Here is a 17,901-nt window from a genome sequence, read left to right as displayed (position 1 = left end):
GTAACAATCCCTTAATATTAATTATATTCAATAATTTAATTGAATTAAAAAATTGGTTTTGAAGCCTGAAGGTTATAAAATACTTTTATAATTTTTATAATTATTTCTTTTGAATTTTTTATTTTTCTTTCTTTTTTGTTGTTTTAAATGAAAATCTAGCCAGAGTTAGTTTTTTTGAAAAACGAAATTTCGTTCAATTTTTTAACGTCAGTGCAGCAGAATAAAAACCGAGCAAATTCTGACCTCAAATTAAAATCATACTTGCTAGGCAATTAAACTTTTTTCTTTTGAAAATCATGCTGTCAAACAAAATGTAGTGAAATTTTATTTTGAAAAAAAAAACAAATTCTTTCTACCTCTCCACAGTTCTTTTTTTTTTTTTAATTCCAACCTTACCTTAATAATTATATGTTAAAAAAAAATCTTATTTTTTTATACTAGACTGTAAAATTCATAACATCCCTTAATATTAATTTAAAAAATAAAAAATAATTTATTTTTGAAATAATTGTATATAGGTATGATTTATATTAGATATTATTTATCTATATTGTCTAAACAAAGTTGCAAGTTAAGTTATTATTATGATCTTGGGTTCAAATTCTATTGAGATAAATTTTATTTTATTTTTTACACAAACAAATAAAGCTGTTACAAGAACAAAATTTTGTTAAAATCCAAACTCACTAATGTAAAATTATTGTTGTCGCATTAACTAAACCCTAAAAGGAGTTATAATAAGAAGTAAAAGCTGCTGGGGAATCCATTTTTTCTCTTTTTCATATTTTAACAGACAAATTACAGTTAGGGTTATGTAACGACTAGTAAACTAAAGATAAACCTAGTTAAAGAGATAAGTAACATTCAACCTTCACCATGATAATTGCACTATATAAAGAGAGATAAACTCTCCAAAACTCAGAACCAAATTGAAATTCTAGAAACATGGCTATGTCTCCTCAGAAAGCTTTTGTGTTGACTTGTTTTGTGAGCTTCTTGCTACACAGCATCAATGGCGTTGAAGTGAGTCATGATGGAAGAGCCATAAAAATTGATGGGAAAAGGTGGGTGCTAATATCTGGATCAATTCATTACCCTAGAAGCACACCAGGGGTTGTTGTTCAACACTTCAACACTGTTATTCTTAATTTTCATATCTGTGATTCTACAATGGCATTGTTGACATGAAGATGATGATTATTTGTTAACATTATGCATTTTAACTAGATGTGGCCTGATTTGATAAAGAAAGCAAAAGAAGGAGGGTTAGATGCTATTGAAACATATGTGTTCTGGAATGCACATGAAGGTGTTCGTGGTGAATATGATTTCAATGGCAGAAACGATCTCATTAGGTTTCTGAAGACCATTCAAGACGAAGGCCTTTATGCTGTTCTTCGTATTGGTCCCTATGTCTGTGCCGAATGGGATTATGGGTAATTCATTTGGTTTAACTTCATAATTACTTTAGTTACGTAATAACATTTTTAATTAATTATCAAATCTTCATTTACTTAGAGGGATTCCTGTGTGGGTTTACAATCTTCCTGGTGTCCAGATTCGGACGGCAAATCAAGTTTTCATGGTATTTTTTTTTTATAAAAATTTCTATGGTATATTTTGGGATTTTTTTTACAATTTATATATATATATATATATATATATTTATATTTATCTTACTTTTTTTAAAATTAATTTTGAATTGATAGAATGCAATGCAAAATTTCACTACTCTCATTGTGGACATGGTCAGAAAAGAGAAATTGTTTGCCTCTGAAGGAGGACCCATAATTATTTCTCAGGTACCTTATTCCTTAGTTTCTCTATCCTCTTACATTATACCATTATTCTTACATAATACATCATTATAATACATCATTATTGGACATGTATGTAAGAATATTGGTTATAACATGTTTTAACACCATTTAAAAAAAAAAATACATTATTTTCTAAAAACTTAAATTTATTATATAAAATTTTATTATAAATATAAAAATAAAGAAAAAAATTTAAATCATGATAAAAAACATTTTTCTACTAAAAGACTAAAATATACTGCATATAAATCTTTATTATTAATTTATATAATTCATAATTATATAATATATAGATTCGTGTATTTATGTCTTATATTTAGAATGTCTTATATTTTAGAGTATTTTATATTTTAGAGATTATACATAATCGTCTGTCATTTTTGAAAAATTATTCTATTGAGGATGGTTAAGTATTATAATATATAAATAAATATAAGGATTTTTTTAAAATTAGTTTTATGGAATTAAAAGTTTGTTTTCTAAAAAAAATAATTAGGTTTATATGAAAATTTCAAATATAATTTTTTTGTGTTATGTTGAAAGTATGTATTTACTAATTGATTTTTGAATGATATGTAAAAAAGATTGAGAATGAATATGGGAATGTGATGTCAAGTTATGGGGATGCTGGAAAAGCTTATATAGATTGGTGTGCAAAGATGGCTGACTCCTTCAACATTGATGTTCCATGGATCATGTGCCAACAATCAGATGCCCCTCAACCAATGGTACATTTTCTTATTTATATGCTTCTTATTTTTTTTTTTTTACTTTTTTCTTGAAAGGTTGAAGCTAATAATTTTTTTTCTCTTCATATGATTGAATGTTAGATCAATACTTGCAATGGTTGGTATTGTCACGACTTCGAGCCCAATAACCCTAACAGCCCAAAGATGTGGACCGAAAATTGGGTTGGCTGGTAGGTTTAAACATACTAGATCAACATTTTGGGGTTATTTCTTCCTGTACCCCCAACAAATTCCTCCCTGTATTTATCAATTTTGAAAAAGACTGTTTTACCCCTTTTAAAAATGACTTTTAGATTTTTTTTTTCAGAGTGTTTTCTACTTTCCAAAAATTCATAAAATATATTTCTGGAACAGAATTTCTGAAACAAAATTTTATGCTCCTGAATTTCGGAATGATAAGAAATTAAATGGGGTATTTTGGTCTTTTTACCTAGTTAATGAGGTGCAAAGAGAAATTTTGACAGGTGCACAAAGAAAAACCCACATTTTGATATTCAAAAGGCTTGTTGTTAAATTTGTTTTGCGATTTTCAGGTTCAAGAACTGGGGTAGCAAAGATCCACATAGAACTGCTGAAGATGTTGCCTATTCTGTGGCTAGGTTTTTTCAATCAGGTGGCACATTCCAAAACTACTATATGGTAAATATATCCAACTTTAAATCATAAATCTTCAAAATCTCTTGTATTTATAGAGTTTTTTTGGGATAAAATATATTTTCACTACACAATCACAAATATTAAGATTATTTATATTTGGATTTTTCAGTTTTTATAGCTTAAAAAATACTTTTGCTATGTACAAGTTTTAATTGATTATTTTGTGATGTGAATTTTACTCCACTTCTAATTCATATAATAAATGTTACACTCATACAATAATCTCATACTCTCCTATATTAGGAATAATTGAGAATAAATTCTAATATTTTCTTCTGAAAATTATTTTCATGATTGAAAAGATAGTGACTCCCATGAAATAACTTGATTAGTACTTTAAATGACAAAGTAAAAAGAGATTTTGGACATGTATTTTTAACAATAAAATAAAAAGAATAAAAATACTGCACATGGTGTCACGTATAAATACATTATTAATTTATTTTATATTGAAATAATGAAAATGCAATGGTTATAAAGTAAAATGTAACATTATATAATAACATTTTTCAAATGTAAAATGTAACATTATATAATAACTTATTTTTTTTCTCTTCAGTATCACGGTGGAACTAACTTTGGCCGAACAGCTGGTGGTCCATACATTACTACCACATATGATTACGATGCTCCTCTTGATGAATTTGGTAATTGCATTTATTTTCATCTTGAGTTATCATTTTTGTCTTCCTTTTTTCACCAAACATCAAATTTCCATGAAGTAAATTTTTTCCTTTCTGTAATTTGCAGGAAACATAGCCCAACCAAAATGGGGTCACCTCAAAGAACTTCACAGGGTTCTGAAATCAATGGAGAATAGTCTAACTAATTATGGAAACGTATCTGAAGTTGATTTGGGCCACTCTGTTAAGGTAAATTAATACAAAAACACTGCACAAATTCCCTGACTATGATATTTTCTTTAGCACTTATTATGATACAAAATTTCACCTTGTAGGCTACTGTGTATGCCACAAATGATTCATCAAGCTGCTTCTTGACCAACACCAACACCACCACTGATGCTACAGTCACATTCAGAGGAAACAAATATAATATTCCTGCCTGGTCTGTTAGTCTTCTTCCTGATTGTCAAACTGAAGAGTATAACACAGCCAAGGTATCATAACCTTCTATTTTATTCTGATAATATTAACCAAATGCTAGCTTGTTCTGTTTCTTATGATAAATGACTGTGTTCTAAATTTGTGCATGCATTTTGTCATGATCAGGTGAATGTTCAAACCTCCCTCATGGTAAAGGGTAGAAACAAAGCAGAAGATGAGCCAACGGCTTTGAATTGGGTGTGGAGAGCTGAGAATATTGATGATGCTCTTCTTGGCAAAGGAAATTTCTCCGAAAAAAGACTTATTGATCAAAAAACAGTTGCTTCTGATACTAGTGATTATCTTTGGTACATGACAAGGTAATCATGCCATGCTCCTTAATTTTATGTCTTGTTTTGTTCCTCTGTTCAAAAGTTGCTAACAATTTTTCCTTTCAATGCTAGACTTGATATTGATCAAAATGATCCAATTTTGTCGGATAATATGTCTCTTAGCATCAATGGCAGTGGCCAAGTAATTCATGCATTCGTTAATGGAGAACATATTGGTAATATTATCTCCAACAACACTTTCAATATCGATTTTTGTTAACCATAGTTTTGTTAACATGGTTTCTATATTTTTGTTGATGGTTTTAGGCTCCCATTGGGCCACATATGGTATCCGCAACGATATATTTGAGCCTGAGATTAAGTTGAAGCCAGGAAAGAATATTGTGAGCTTGCTTAGTGTAACTGTTGGACTACAGGTATAGTGTTGTTAATCATTATAGACCATATGATTCAATCATGCATAAAATTTTAATGGTCAATGACAGAATGTATGGTAATGTGTGGAACAGAACTATGGACCAAACTATGATAAATGGCCCACTGGTCTGGTTGGACCCATTAGTGTAATCAGCAGAAAAGATGATGAAACCGTTGTTAAAGATCTCTCCTCAAACAAATGGTCTTACAAGGTTGGGTTGCATGGTTGGGACAACAAATTCTTCAGTGAAGACTCTTCTTATGCTTCTGATTCCAAATGGGAATCTGAGTACCTAACCACAAACAGAATGTTGACTTGGTACAAGGTAAGTTGTTTTCTTTTCTTCAATAGTATAAAATTGGCTCCCTCTTTGGTTAAACTGATAAAGTTTATGTTTTTGTTTGCAATTGTTAAGACCACTTTCAAAGCTCCTCTTGGATCAGAGGGTGTTGTTGTGGATTTGCAAGGAATGGGAAAAGGGTATGCTTGGGTGAATGGTCATAATCTTGGTCGCACATGGCCTAGTTATGAGGCAAGTGAAGATGGTTGTAGTGATGACCCTTGTGACTATCGTGGTGAATATGATGACAAAAAGTGTGTTAGCAATTGTGGCAAGCCTACACAGAGATGGTTGGTTATATATACCTACACTATACCCTTTCTCCAAAGTTAATAATTTTTTGTAACGTGTCTAACTGTTGATTCATTGTTTGGATTAATCTAGGTACCATGTTCCTCGATCCTTTATCCAAGATGGTCTAAACACAATGGTTTTGTTTGAGGAAATTGGTGGGAATCCATCACTGGTGAATTTCCAAACAGTTTCTGTTGGGTCTGCATGTGGAAACACTCATGAGAACAAGACTTTGGAATTGTCCTGCCATGGACATCCCATTTCTGATATAAAGTTTGCAAGTTTTGGCAACCCACAAGGTGAATGTGGAGCATTTAGCAAGGGAAGTTGCGAAAGCAAAAGTGATGCTTTGACCATAGTACAAAATGTAAGCTTCTGCATTCATTTTCATTTGTTTCTTCCTAATTATGATGTGCATGAAATGATGATGGATTAACTTGATTCGTTCTGGGATTTTTATAGGCATGTGTGGGCAAGGAATCATGCATCATTGATGTTTCAGAAAAAACATTCGGGCCAGCAAATTGTGGAGATATGGTGAAGAGACTTGCTGTGGAGGCAGTTTGTTAGGGCTTTTGTTTTGAACATCAGTGATTGAATATATATCACTAACTTAGTTTAGGTGTTTAGGTGCAATTTAGTTTATTTTCGCGTCTAAGTTCTTAATTATGTCTATATATAGTCTTTAAATTTGAAACTTTCGGGATTTGCTTAAGATTCATGAAGCCCATATACCTTTATAAAATTTAATCGTTTTAGTGTGTACTGTGATGGTTGGTTCTAAACTATTGTTAATGTTGATTTTGGCTTAATTTCAAGTCTCACATCGGTGGGTTCATTGTTTGGGAAGGAAGTTTGAGGGTTATAAATTAAACTCTCCTCCTTTACTGTTATATATTCTAATTTGTAATATTTTCTCTCATAATAATAAAAGTGAGTGGTTTTTGTTGTGCTCGGAGATTAGCCTAAACAGGCTGAACTCCGTTAACAATTTTCGGGTGTGTTTTTTCCTCTTTATCTCTTTTATTATTCCGCTCTGTTTATTCAATATTATTTGTCCGGTAGTTCTGTTAGGGTTTTGTTTTAGTGGGAAAATTACCAACAGTTAAGTGACTGATTTATCAAGAAAAAATAATAATGGTTAAGGCAAATTAGACATAAAAAAAAAGGTGATTAATTTTATTAGTTAATTTAATTGAGTGGTTACCTTTTAATGAAATATGTTAGGTTATTAAATTTTTAAGTTTTAGATAATCTAAAAGCTTTTGTCTTTTTAAAAAAATTGAGTAATATCAATAAAGTAATTAAATTACTTCATTTTAATTCCTATAAAATTAGTAGTTATCTTTAATTAATAATATAAGTTTAAATTTTGTTTTAGAATATTCATAGAATTAAATAGTTTAAGTGGGGATTTATTTTTACAGGACATTTTTTCTCCTCCTTAAGAATCCATGAATTGTTTTTGTCATTGTGTCCCATAAAACATTTAGTGCTTTAAGAACATGGGTGTTGACGATCAAATATGAACAGAAGGCAAAGAGGCCTCGAAGGAAATATCATCCTTTAAAGAAGTATTGGGCTCAAGTTTCCAGTGTTTTTCATTTAGAGACTAAACCATTAATCACCAAGCTTAGAAATTAAATAAAAAGACATAATAAAATGTAAGTCTTTTAAACATTGTAGAATATTCTAAAGGAAGCAAATAATACTTTAAAAACTCTAGAGGATTTATATTTAGACATTCAAAGAGGATATTAAGAGTCACATGAAGTGTTTTTACCTTTGACATATTATTTTGAAGGTCTTATATGTTTTTGTATCTACTTGCACATGTTACTTTCAAACACATGTGAAGGTTGTAACTATTTTACATGTTTTTTTATTAAATTTAGGGATACTCACGTGTTTTTCATGTGTGTCTCTCCACCTTTCAAGAGTCATCCATGCGATAAATAAGATTAATGAATTAATTTTGAATTAATCAAAGGATTAGTGAGACATAAACGTAACCATTAATTTAACTAGTCTTGTTTTTACATAGGGTGTCTTGTTTTTACATAAGGTGTCATCGTTACTTTTGTGTTCACTTTTTTTTCTTGTGTTCACATTGTTTTAAACCCGTTTTTATCTTTTCTTTGACCAAATCATATCACTATAAAAAGGGTATCAAGTCTCTCATGTATTCGTTCTCATATCCTTTGTCTTCAGTTTACTCTTTTGTTCATCTTTGTTCCCTTTTGTTCATCTTTGTTCTATTTTGTAATATGGTATCAGAGCTCTGATTAGAGCTCTGGTTGCTACATTTATCTATGGGTGAAGTTGTTGATCCCTCACAAGATCTTTGTTCACCTTACCATGTTAGTTCATCAGATAATTCATCCTTGAATAGAGTTTACTCTCTCATTACAAACAAGAGAGACAAGTTTTTTGTGATCAATCCAAGGCAATGATTGCTACTAGCAAAGGAGGTTATAATAACAATGTTACGACCTATGGCATGGGTGGTGGATATGGAAGAGGAAGCTATGGAGGAGGATATACTTCCAAAATTTGCAGTTATTGTGGAAAGACAGGGCATACCATTGATACATGCTATAAAAAGCATGGTTTTCCACCTCATTTCAAATTTAAAAATCAGAACCATCATCAGAGTCATGCAGCCTTTCACAATACAAATTTTAACAATAATGAGCAGAATCACGAAGGTTCAAAGTCAGAAGTGGAGTATCAACAAATTGGTTTTACTCTTGAGTAGTATCAAACATTGTTAGCTTTTTTACAACAGGTCAAATCCAGTGACAATGTTTCTAGTCAAGTCTCTGTTATTCCTTCCAACATGACAACACAAACTGGTAATAACTTTATTTCTTCTTTTAGTTCTTGGATTATTGATAGTGGTGCTACTGATCACATTTGTTCATCCTTAACTTACTTCACTTCGTATCATCAAATTGATCCTATTTATGTCAAATTACAAGGGCGTCGAGGTACCCCTTAACTTACTTCACTTATTTATGTCAAATTGATCCTTAACTTACTTCACTTATTTGTACCCCTTACTTCACCTCGAACACAGTTTGAGACAACAATAAAAATAATTAGAAGTGATAATGGAACTGAGTTTGTCATGACTAATTTTTTTGTCAGTAAAGGAATAATACATCAAACATCATGTGTCAATACTCCATAACAAAATAGTATAGTTGAAAGGAAACATGGTCATTTATTAGATGTAGCAAGAGCTCTTATGATACAATCTCATTTACCCAAAATTTATTGGTCATATTCTGTGATACATGCGGCGCATATTATAAACATGCTTCCCATACCTGTTTTAAACTATTCTTCTCCTCATCAAATGCTTTTCAAAACTGATGCAAATTTTAATGGATTAAAGGTGTTTGGTTCTTTATGTTATGCTAGCACTTTTTCAACAAATAGAAGAAAATTTGATCCAAGAGCATCAAAATGTGTTTTTATTGGTTTTCCAAGGGCGACAAAATGATATATTTTGTTGAATATTCAATCAAGAGAAATTTTTGTGTCTAGAGATGTTGTCTTTTATGAACATGTTTTTCCATACCAAAGGGTTCAAGATACTACTAATGAAACTAACAGTCCTGACATTGATGATCAAATTTTGTTTGCTGAAGATCAATCTGTCTTAAATCAGCCATCACAAGCCATTCTTGCACCTTGTGATAATGCACTTTATGATAATGTTGAAAATGACAATGATAATAATTGTGAGTCACAAATTGAGGTTTCAGAAGTAGATTGTTCCCATATAGACCAAAACCTCAATGAAAATCATGATATAGAACAAAGTTTTGAATCAGATCCATCTGTCCGAATGAGCACAAGAATAAAAAGACCACCTGAGTATTTAAAGGATTATCATTGTAATCTTAATGTTTCCAGTACATCTTCAAGAGTTAAATATCCTTTGAATTTTGTTTTATCTTATAGAAATTTATCACCTTCTTACAAATCTTTTGTTATGTCTCTTTCTTCACATGTTGAGCCAAACACTTATTCTGAAGATGTGAAACATGACTGTTGGAGAAAAGCTATACAATGTGATATATCTGCTTTAGAGTCTTGAGAGACTGCTCTTCTGCCTAAGAACAAAGCTGCCATAGGTTGCAAATGGGTATTCAAAATAAAATATACGGTTGATGGGACAATTGAAAGGTATAAAGCAAGGTTAGTGGCAAAGGGATATACACAAACAGAAGGCATTGACTACCTTGATACTTTCTCTCCAGTAGCAAAGATGACCACCATAAGGTTGTTTCTTTCTTTAGCTTCTATTTATAATTGGGAATTGAAACAATTAGACATAAACAATGCCCTTTTACATGGAGATTTGAAAGAAGATGTATACATGGTTGCTCCTCCTGGATTGACTTCTATTCCACCAGGAAAAGTTTGTAAACTAAAAAAGGCTTTATATGGCCTTAAGCAAGCCAGTAGATAATGGTTTGCCAAACTGTCATCATTTTTGTTTTCTATGGAATATACTCAATCTATGAATGATCATTCCTTGTTCATTAATTCTTCTAAAGGATTTTTACAGCATTATTGATATATGTGGATGATATAATATTGGCAGGAAATGATAAAGAAGAGATTGCTCGAATCAAACAAGCCTTGAATCAAACATTCAAGATTAAAGATCTTGGGAATTTAAGATATTTTCTTGGTTTAGAAGTAGCAAGAAGTAAGACAGGAATAATGGTAAATCAAAGGAAATATGCATTGGAATTATTAACAGATGCATGTCTTTTAGCCTACAAACCTGCACCCACTCCTATTGATAATCATGAGAAATTCTCTTCTACTGGAAGTGTTCCTTTCACAAATATTCAAGCCTACAGAAGATTGATTGGAAGGCTTATGTATCTCACTAATACCCGACCTGACATAACATTTTTTGTGCAACAACTTTCTCAGTTTCTTGCTAAGCCTACAATTGCTCACTATAATGCAGCGATTAGAATTCTCAGATATATCAAAGGGGCTCCAAGTCTTGGTCTATTTTTCTCTTCCACTACCTCTGTTCATCTCAAAGCCTTTTGTGATAGTGATTGGGGCACCTGCAGTGATTCAAGACAATCAATAACTGGTTTTAATGTGTATCTTGGGAATTCTCTCATATCTTGAAAATCAAATAAGCAAGGAACAATATCAAAGAGTTCTTGTGAAGCTGAATATAGGGCAATGACCACTATTACATGTGAAGTTCAATGGCTAACTTATCTTCTTCAATATTTCTAAATGCATTTTTGAGCAACCATCTCTTTTATACTGTGACAATGACTCAGCAAGATACATTGCAACAAATCCAGTGTTTCATGAGCGTGCAAAACATATAGAAATAGATTGTCACGTGGTCCAGGAAAAATTAAAGAAGGGTCTCATCCATTTGCTTCCCATTTCCACCACAGACAACTGACTGATATTTATACAAAAGCTTTAAGTCCTCAATCTTTTAAGAATATTTGTTCAAAGCTGGGTCTCATCAATATTTGCTCCCCAGCTTGTGGCGGGGTATTAAAGGATACGAATACCAGAGTTATAGAAGGATCCTAATATTAATTGGGTGTCTTTTTCTAATTATTCGTTGTTTCTCTTTATAGAAGAGAATAATTTGGTGTTTTTTCTAATTATCAGTTGTTTCTCTTTATAGAGATGAATAACCTTTATTTTGTCTTTGTGTGTTATGATTCTAGTATTTAATTATTAATTATTTCCCTCTTTAGTTAAACCTAGAATGAGTGTACTACTTGTATATATTTAGACCATTTGTTTTGATTTGAATAACAAGAAATAAGAGATATTCATTCTCATATCTTTTTGTCTTCAGTTTACTCTTTTGTTCTTGTTCATCTTTGATCCTTTTTGTTTATCACTGTTCTATTTTCTAATATGTAATTATCTTCAAATGTGGTGTGTTCTTACTCACTTTTTTCTTAATCCCTTTTTCTTTTTCCTTTGCAACTTATTTTATATTTTTCATTTGAATAGTTGAATGTTGTCACCATGGATTGCAACTTATTTTATACTTTTCATTTGAATAGTTGAATGTTGTCACCATGGATTGCAACTTCTTTTATACTTTTCATTTGAATAGTTGAATGTTGTCACCATGGATTGTGCTTTTACAAACCTTTCATGTTTTTCATGGATTTTTTACTTTTCAAACATTTTTTGAGTTGATAAAAATTCATTCTACTAAGGATTACATCAATAATGATAGTTATATTCATAATCATCATTGTTTATTTGTTATAATTTTAAAGATCAACTCAGTTTCAAACTATTAACAACTAAAAAAATTAGATTTTTTACAACATTTTAATTTTTTGATAAACATCTAAACTAAATTAGAAGTTATTTATTTTTTAACTTTTAAAATAATATGTATTTATAATATATGTTAAAGCTCTAAATTAGTCTCTCTTTTTTTTTATAAATTTTGTAGGGTGAGTTTGTCTTATAATTAGAATAAAAAAATACCCCCGTTTATTTCTTATAAATAAGATCAAAGGATTTATTTTTTATAAATAAAACTAAAGGAAATAAATTTTTTCAAGCGTTATTAATTAAATTCTCATAAAGTATTAAAATATTTTATTTATATAGATTTGTAAATATCTTCATATTTACCTACATAAATAGTTAAACTTATTGAAGAACGCATTTATTATGTCTTATTACAAGACTTATGCACAATAGGCCAAGAATAAGAATACTGAAAATTACATATTCCTTAAAATAAATTTAAAATCATATAAATAAGTCAAACATGACTTTTACAAAGTCTAAACTACCTATTTTTATTTGTCACGTGTCCTAAAAAGAAGTGAGCTCATTTTTCACAATTTATAATCTCTTCTACATTAAAAAAATGTAAGTCCGTTAACGTACTTATGTACGTAATTAAGTATACATTATACAGTGACTTGATATGAAAAAAAAAGTATTTAATTAGACTAGCATGCAAATTACTAAATTTCCAAAAAAGTTAGGTGAAACTTAAAAGAATATATGCAATGAATAATAGACAGATTTGGACTTTGAATTCTCTTAAAAAAAATACTTATTTAAGTAAAATAATCTTCAGTCCAATCTATTTACACTTTTACCCCACTTCCACATAAATCAAAATCATAGTTTAAGAATATGAGGCAAATTTTATTTGGCTTCAAGAAGAAGGGAACTCATGCAAACAATTCCAAGGATTTATCTCATTTATCTTCAAAATTATAGCATCAATTTACTTGAACTATTCAAATTTGAATTCCTTAATCAATTGAATCGAAAATATTTTATTGAAATTTGAATTTCTTGATAATTATATCCAACTATAAAAATTATAGTAAAATGCATACATAGGTGTTTGAGGAAAACATGGTACATGACTAAAAGACAAAGTTGTTGAAGTTGGCAGAAAGGTATATTGTCCTTGGATGGGGAACAAGGTGCATCCCCAAATTGGTTTTATAGTAATATGGTAGAAAGGAAAATATATAATTTTGGGAGCACCCATGGACAAAATATTGATATATACATCATTCTTGTTTCCAACCACTCCCTTGTTTAAGTTATGAAGACTCTTTACTTTATTTGCTCCTCTATTTTAAAATTTATTTAATTATAATTTTTTTTTATTTGGCATCAAAGAAAAAAAAAAGTGTGTTTTTTTAACATTATATTCTTAATAATAGCATTTTTTTTTAATCTTATTTCTGTAAAAAAAAATCATTTAATAAATATTTAAATGAGTATAACTTCTTGTTTTGTTTATTGAAAGAAGACAAAAGGATAATAATTATGATATTAGTTACTTGTTGAACGAAGACAAAATATTTTACTTGATATTTTTAATAAACATATTATGATTTATTACTTTTCACAAAATAGTCTAAGTGTCATATATCCATTTAAGTAATAATGCTCAACTAGCACATTAAAATATTCTTAAATTTGTTGTGTCTCATCATTTAAACACCCGTAACCACATATTTAAGTAATAATATTCAATGAACAACACTTAAGATATTAACTTTGTTGTGGGCAATTATTTAAGCACATATTGATACTCACTTAAGGAGTTACTTTAACATTGCTTAAGGGGAAGTTTACACTTGCTTAACTTGGTAACCCTTTATCCAATGTGTTCTTGCATAAGTGAGCATGATTAAACAAGTATTTTCACGTTTAAGTGTTTTTTTTCAAAGTTTCAAAGTGGCAATATCTTTATCTTGAGTGAATAACTATTTCATAATCACTTAAAGCAAAAATTAACACACTTAAATATTTTTTTTGTGACACTTTCATTATGACATTTGAGTGTGTTATAAAAAAATGGTCACTCGTTCCATATTTATACATTGTGTGACAATGTTTGCGACACATATTTTTTAATGAAGAACATTTGGCGTTACATAATTGTGTTACTTACACAATTTTGCAACGAATTCTATAATAGAGATTTTAAAAACAACATACCAATATTTACAAAACAAAGATCACCACAAAATTTAAATTTTCGTCACAAAAATTATTACTTTTTGTAATAATTTCTTTGTTTTACAACATTTCATGAAAAATAAATATAATTTTTATAGTGATTCGAGTTGTTAAGATTTACACAAACTAATCTCAAATAGTTTAAGAGTACTAACCGACAATCTATACATTATAGAATTTTGATAAAAAAACAAATAGAGGTTAATATTTTAGTGAATATTTCTCAGCTTTATTATTATTATATTAAATAAATTTGTATATATATATATACTACATATGTAATATAATTTTATTCTTCTTTATTTATTTGTAATAAATAAGAAGTTATTAATTTTGATTGTTTAACATTATTTTAATTGCAATAAATCTTTGTTCTTCCAAGAAAAAAAATTAAGATGAGAATATTATAATTATCTTAGTTAAATATTTTTAAACACTAGTTTGAAAGTTGTTTTTTAGTAAGTTATTATATATATGGGTTGAAATAAATTTGTTATGAAATTAAAAGTGATAAGAAATATTATATTGATTACACAAATAAATGGTATAAAATATGAACTCAAGCATATATTATATTAGTTGTTTATGTTAAACGGTGTAATATGTAATGTGTGATATATATTACACCGGTCGTGCAAATTAATCATTGTAATATGTTCTTTAAATTGGCTTATGCCTTTACTTTCACTCTCACATTCTTATATGTCATTTTTTCTTATTCTTTTATTTACCTTGTATTCATATTTATGGTTGTAAATCCACACATTTATATCATTTCATTTTTCATCGTTGTTAGCTTCAATCTTTGTTTTTTCTTTATCACCACAACACAACAAGTTTCCACTATAGCAATACATCAAATTGTGTCGTTGCCTCCACAACTCCTCTAAAAACTTCTTTTCTATGATGCATATATAGTGTTCGTGCTCATCAAATTGTGTCATCAGTGTTGCAATAAATTTTCTCTATCGTGTGCTACTACTTAACCACCTTCTTTCTCTAGATCGTGTTTTTTCACTGTAGTTATTCACGATGTCGTTGTGAAGTAAATTGCCTCGTCATATTCCAAATCAATAATTTTTGTGGTATTATTTTTCAAAAAAATTTACTTGGATATTAAGAATTATTACATTGATTGTTGTCTATAATTGTCTTTCCAACATTTTTTTCTTACTTTTGTCAAATTGTACCAATGATCTGTTGTAAAATTATATATATTGCAAAATGAAAAAAAATATATAGTAAGTGCAGAAACGAAAAGTAGAGGATGCGCAGAAAACCTAGTCGTCGTTACAGAAAAATTGGAGGCAGTGGAAGATAGGTTGTGAAAGTGGTTGCAGAAATGCAACAGCTTTTCAAAAAAAAATCAGCAAAATCTTCACTGTTGCAAGTTATGGTCTCTCCTTAACTGGGTCTTTCACACAAGCGTCCCTCTTTTTCCAAATGTTGGTCTTTTAGAAGATTGAAGCACGTTACTCCAATTGACAAACTGAAATTGGTTGGTTCATCTCCCTGTATAAAGAGAGCTCCATCCACTTCAGAATCACAACTCTCACTCACCTTCTTCATCTTCTTCACCCACCACCGGGAAACCCTTCTTCTTCCTATCACCTTTTTCTCTTTCTCTCTCATCATTTAATTTTTTATTTTATTATAATATTTTTGGGTTTATTGGGTTCTTACTCTATTAAGAGTAACTTGCTAGTTTTGATCCTCATAAGTTTTCAGAAAGTTTTTGTTGTATCCTGGGGGACTTGCCCAATACACTGCGGATAAGTCCTTACGGACATGATTACTCGCACATTGAGAAATCAATTTTATTTGTGTTTTGAAGCCTCATTTACTATCATCAACATTCATAATTATTATACTATTTACGTATATTATATCAATTTTTAATCGATCTAAAATGTATCTCACTTTTTATATTAGTGGGATCAGTATCAATGCTATTTTAATGAAATTGTTGGGTTATGGGCTTGGGCCGACCCTTGACGATTAAGGAAGGACGCCGATCTAATTATCGTGGGTGTAGCCCAACCTGGTAATCGAGTACACCTTTAAGCTTGTAGTAGCCTTATTTGCCCGTGCATAAGGCTGGGGGCATGTTGGGTTATGAGCCTTGGGACGACCTTTGGTAATTTAGATAGGAGGTCAATGTAAGTGAATAATGTAAAGGAAATAGCATAGGACGGGGATTTGGATTAATTAGCATTAACCAGACAATAAAGAGAGAATCATAACGGTAGACACAGGGTTAAGACTGACTCCATATATACTAGATAAAACCTCACAGATAGATAGACATATCACAAATTAAGTTAAGAACACACTTGTTCTTGACTACCTTGAATGTTCTGGGTTTAGGTCGCCTATTGGCCTGTCTAAAACATTTTTGGGAGGCTTGTTCCGGTATGTCAATATAGTCTCACATCACTCAGGAGTCGAGGCCAAGGGCAGTTTATATACTCCCTCCTCCCTCAACCCACCGATGCGCCTTTTAATGACAAAACCGTGACGGAACACCAACCTTCAAAGCAGACAATACCTCGAATGCGGTAATTGACCCTAGCAATATTGTCCAACGAACTTGATGTCAGAACAAAAATCTATATCATGCTATAAAGAATGTAAGTTGAACATAACTAATATTAAAAATATTAAAAGTTATTTTTCTGTCAATAATTTATTTTCATATTTTACCTGCATGTTCGTAAACCAAGAATTAGATAAAAATAAAATAGGTCGTAAATTTTACGGAGGTCTACGCCACCACCCATTATTATCTTAGAAGAATCAAATATCACTCTTTTAAAATAAACCAATGAAATGAAAAACAATAAAGAAAGTTCCTCTGTCTCCTTTCCATTTTTTTCTTCTATTTAATAAACAAACGAGTGACCCCACGACATTCCCCAATGCCATGTTTAACATGTTTTGTTCAGATATATAAGTGAAGGGTAGATCTCCCTCTCTCTTATCACAATCAACAAATAAGTTAAAACTGAAAAGTTCAGTGCCATTTAGAGTTGCTTAAAAAAGTGAAATATAAGTGGTGTGAGTGAGACTCACATTTTTTCCACTTAAAGAATTATTGTTTTTAAGTTATAAAAAATAAATAATTTATTTTATAAAAGGCCTCTCTCACACGTAACTGTCTCTTCTCGAAGAACAAGTTGCTTTATAAAAGCCCCCCCGCGTGTGGATCAATCGAAAACGTTTAAACCCTTTTCTTTTATAGCGCGTACATTAAATTTTTATTTATTTATTTATTTAATAATTTTCCAAACTCAGATAGTACACAATTTTTGAGTTTTCTTTATCTTTCATCATAACATGTCATGTTCCCTCTACTTATCCACTTCCAATCTTTATCACAAACTGCTTATGACAAAACACTGCATTTCAAAACATTATGAATATATGCTTTATTTAATTTTTTTCACTTTCATATTGTTTTTATTTTATGTTATTATTAACTTATTCTTTCTATATACAGACCTTCAATATTCAAATATTAATTACCACTAGAATTTATTCTCTAATAATTCAAATCTAAAAAAAAAAAATCTTCATTTTCATACTTGGAGTAACAACTCTTCATATTACGATAAAAACACTATTAACTACTCATAATTAATATAATGGGTCAAACCATACCACCTTATCATACACAAAAGGGA

General features: G+C 30.0%; 1 protein-coding gene across 3 annotated transcripts; it reads left to right on the top strand.

Moving 5' to 3' along the window:
- The first annotated feature begins 951 nt into the window (after positions 1-951).
- On the top strand, positions 952-6,247 carry BGAL15 (beta-galactosidase 15). 3 transcript variants are annotated; one of them, XM_068625926.2, is made up of 17 exons: positions 952-1,113; positions 1,228-1,436; positions 1,519-1,585; positions 1,710-1,802; positions 2,405-2,548; positions 2,651-2,739; positions 3,103-3,208; positions 3,786-3,873; positions 3,977-4,098; positions 4,185-4,346; positions 4,459-4,652; positions 4,737-4,840; positions 4,932-5,041; positions 5,135-5,368; positions 5,459-5,673; positions 5,768-6,044; positions 6,140-6,247. In XM_068625926.2, the coding sequence occupies exons 1-17, from the start codon at positions 952-954 to the stop codon at positions 6,245-6,247; spliced, it is 2,484 nt and encodes an 827-aa protein (XP_068482027.2). The 3 variants fall into 3 exon arrangements, with proteins under 3 accessions (XP_068482027.2, XP_090151655.1, XP_090151656.1); XM_090295529.1 differs by lacking the exon at positions 952-1,113 and having other exon boundaries at positions 3,977-4,074; XM_090295530.1 differs by lacking the exon at positions 952-1,113 and having other exon boundaries at positions 4,737-4,869; positions 4,964-5,041; positions 5,135-5,305; positions 5,459-5,597; positions 5,764-6,044.
- Positions 6,248-17,901: the final 11,654 nt, after the last annotated feature.

This window comes from Phaseolus vulgaris, chromosome 9 (assembly GCF_051622355.1).
Source record: "Phaseolus vulgaris cultivar YP4 chromosome 9, ASM5162235v1, whole genome shotgun sequence".
Classification (NCBI taxonomy): Eukaryota; Viridiplantae; Streptophyta; class Magnoliopsida; order Fabales; family Fabaceae; genus Phaseolus; species Phaseolus vulgaris.
This window is presented reverse-complemented; position numbering and strand designations above follow the sequence as displayed.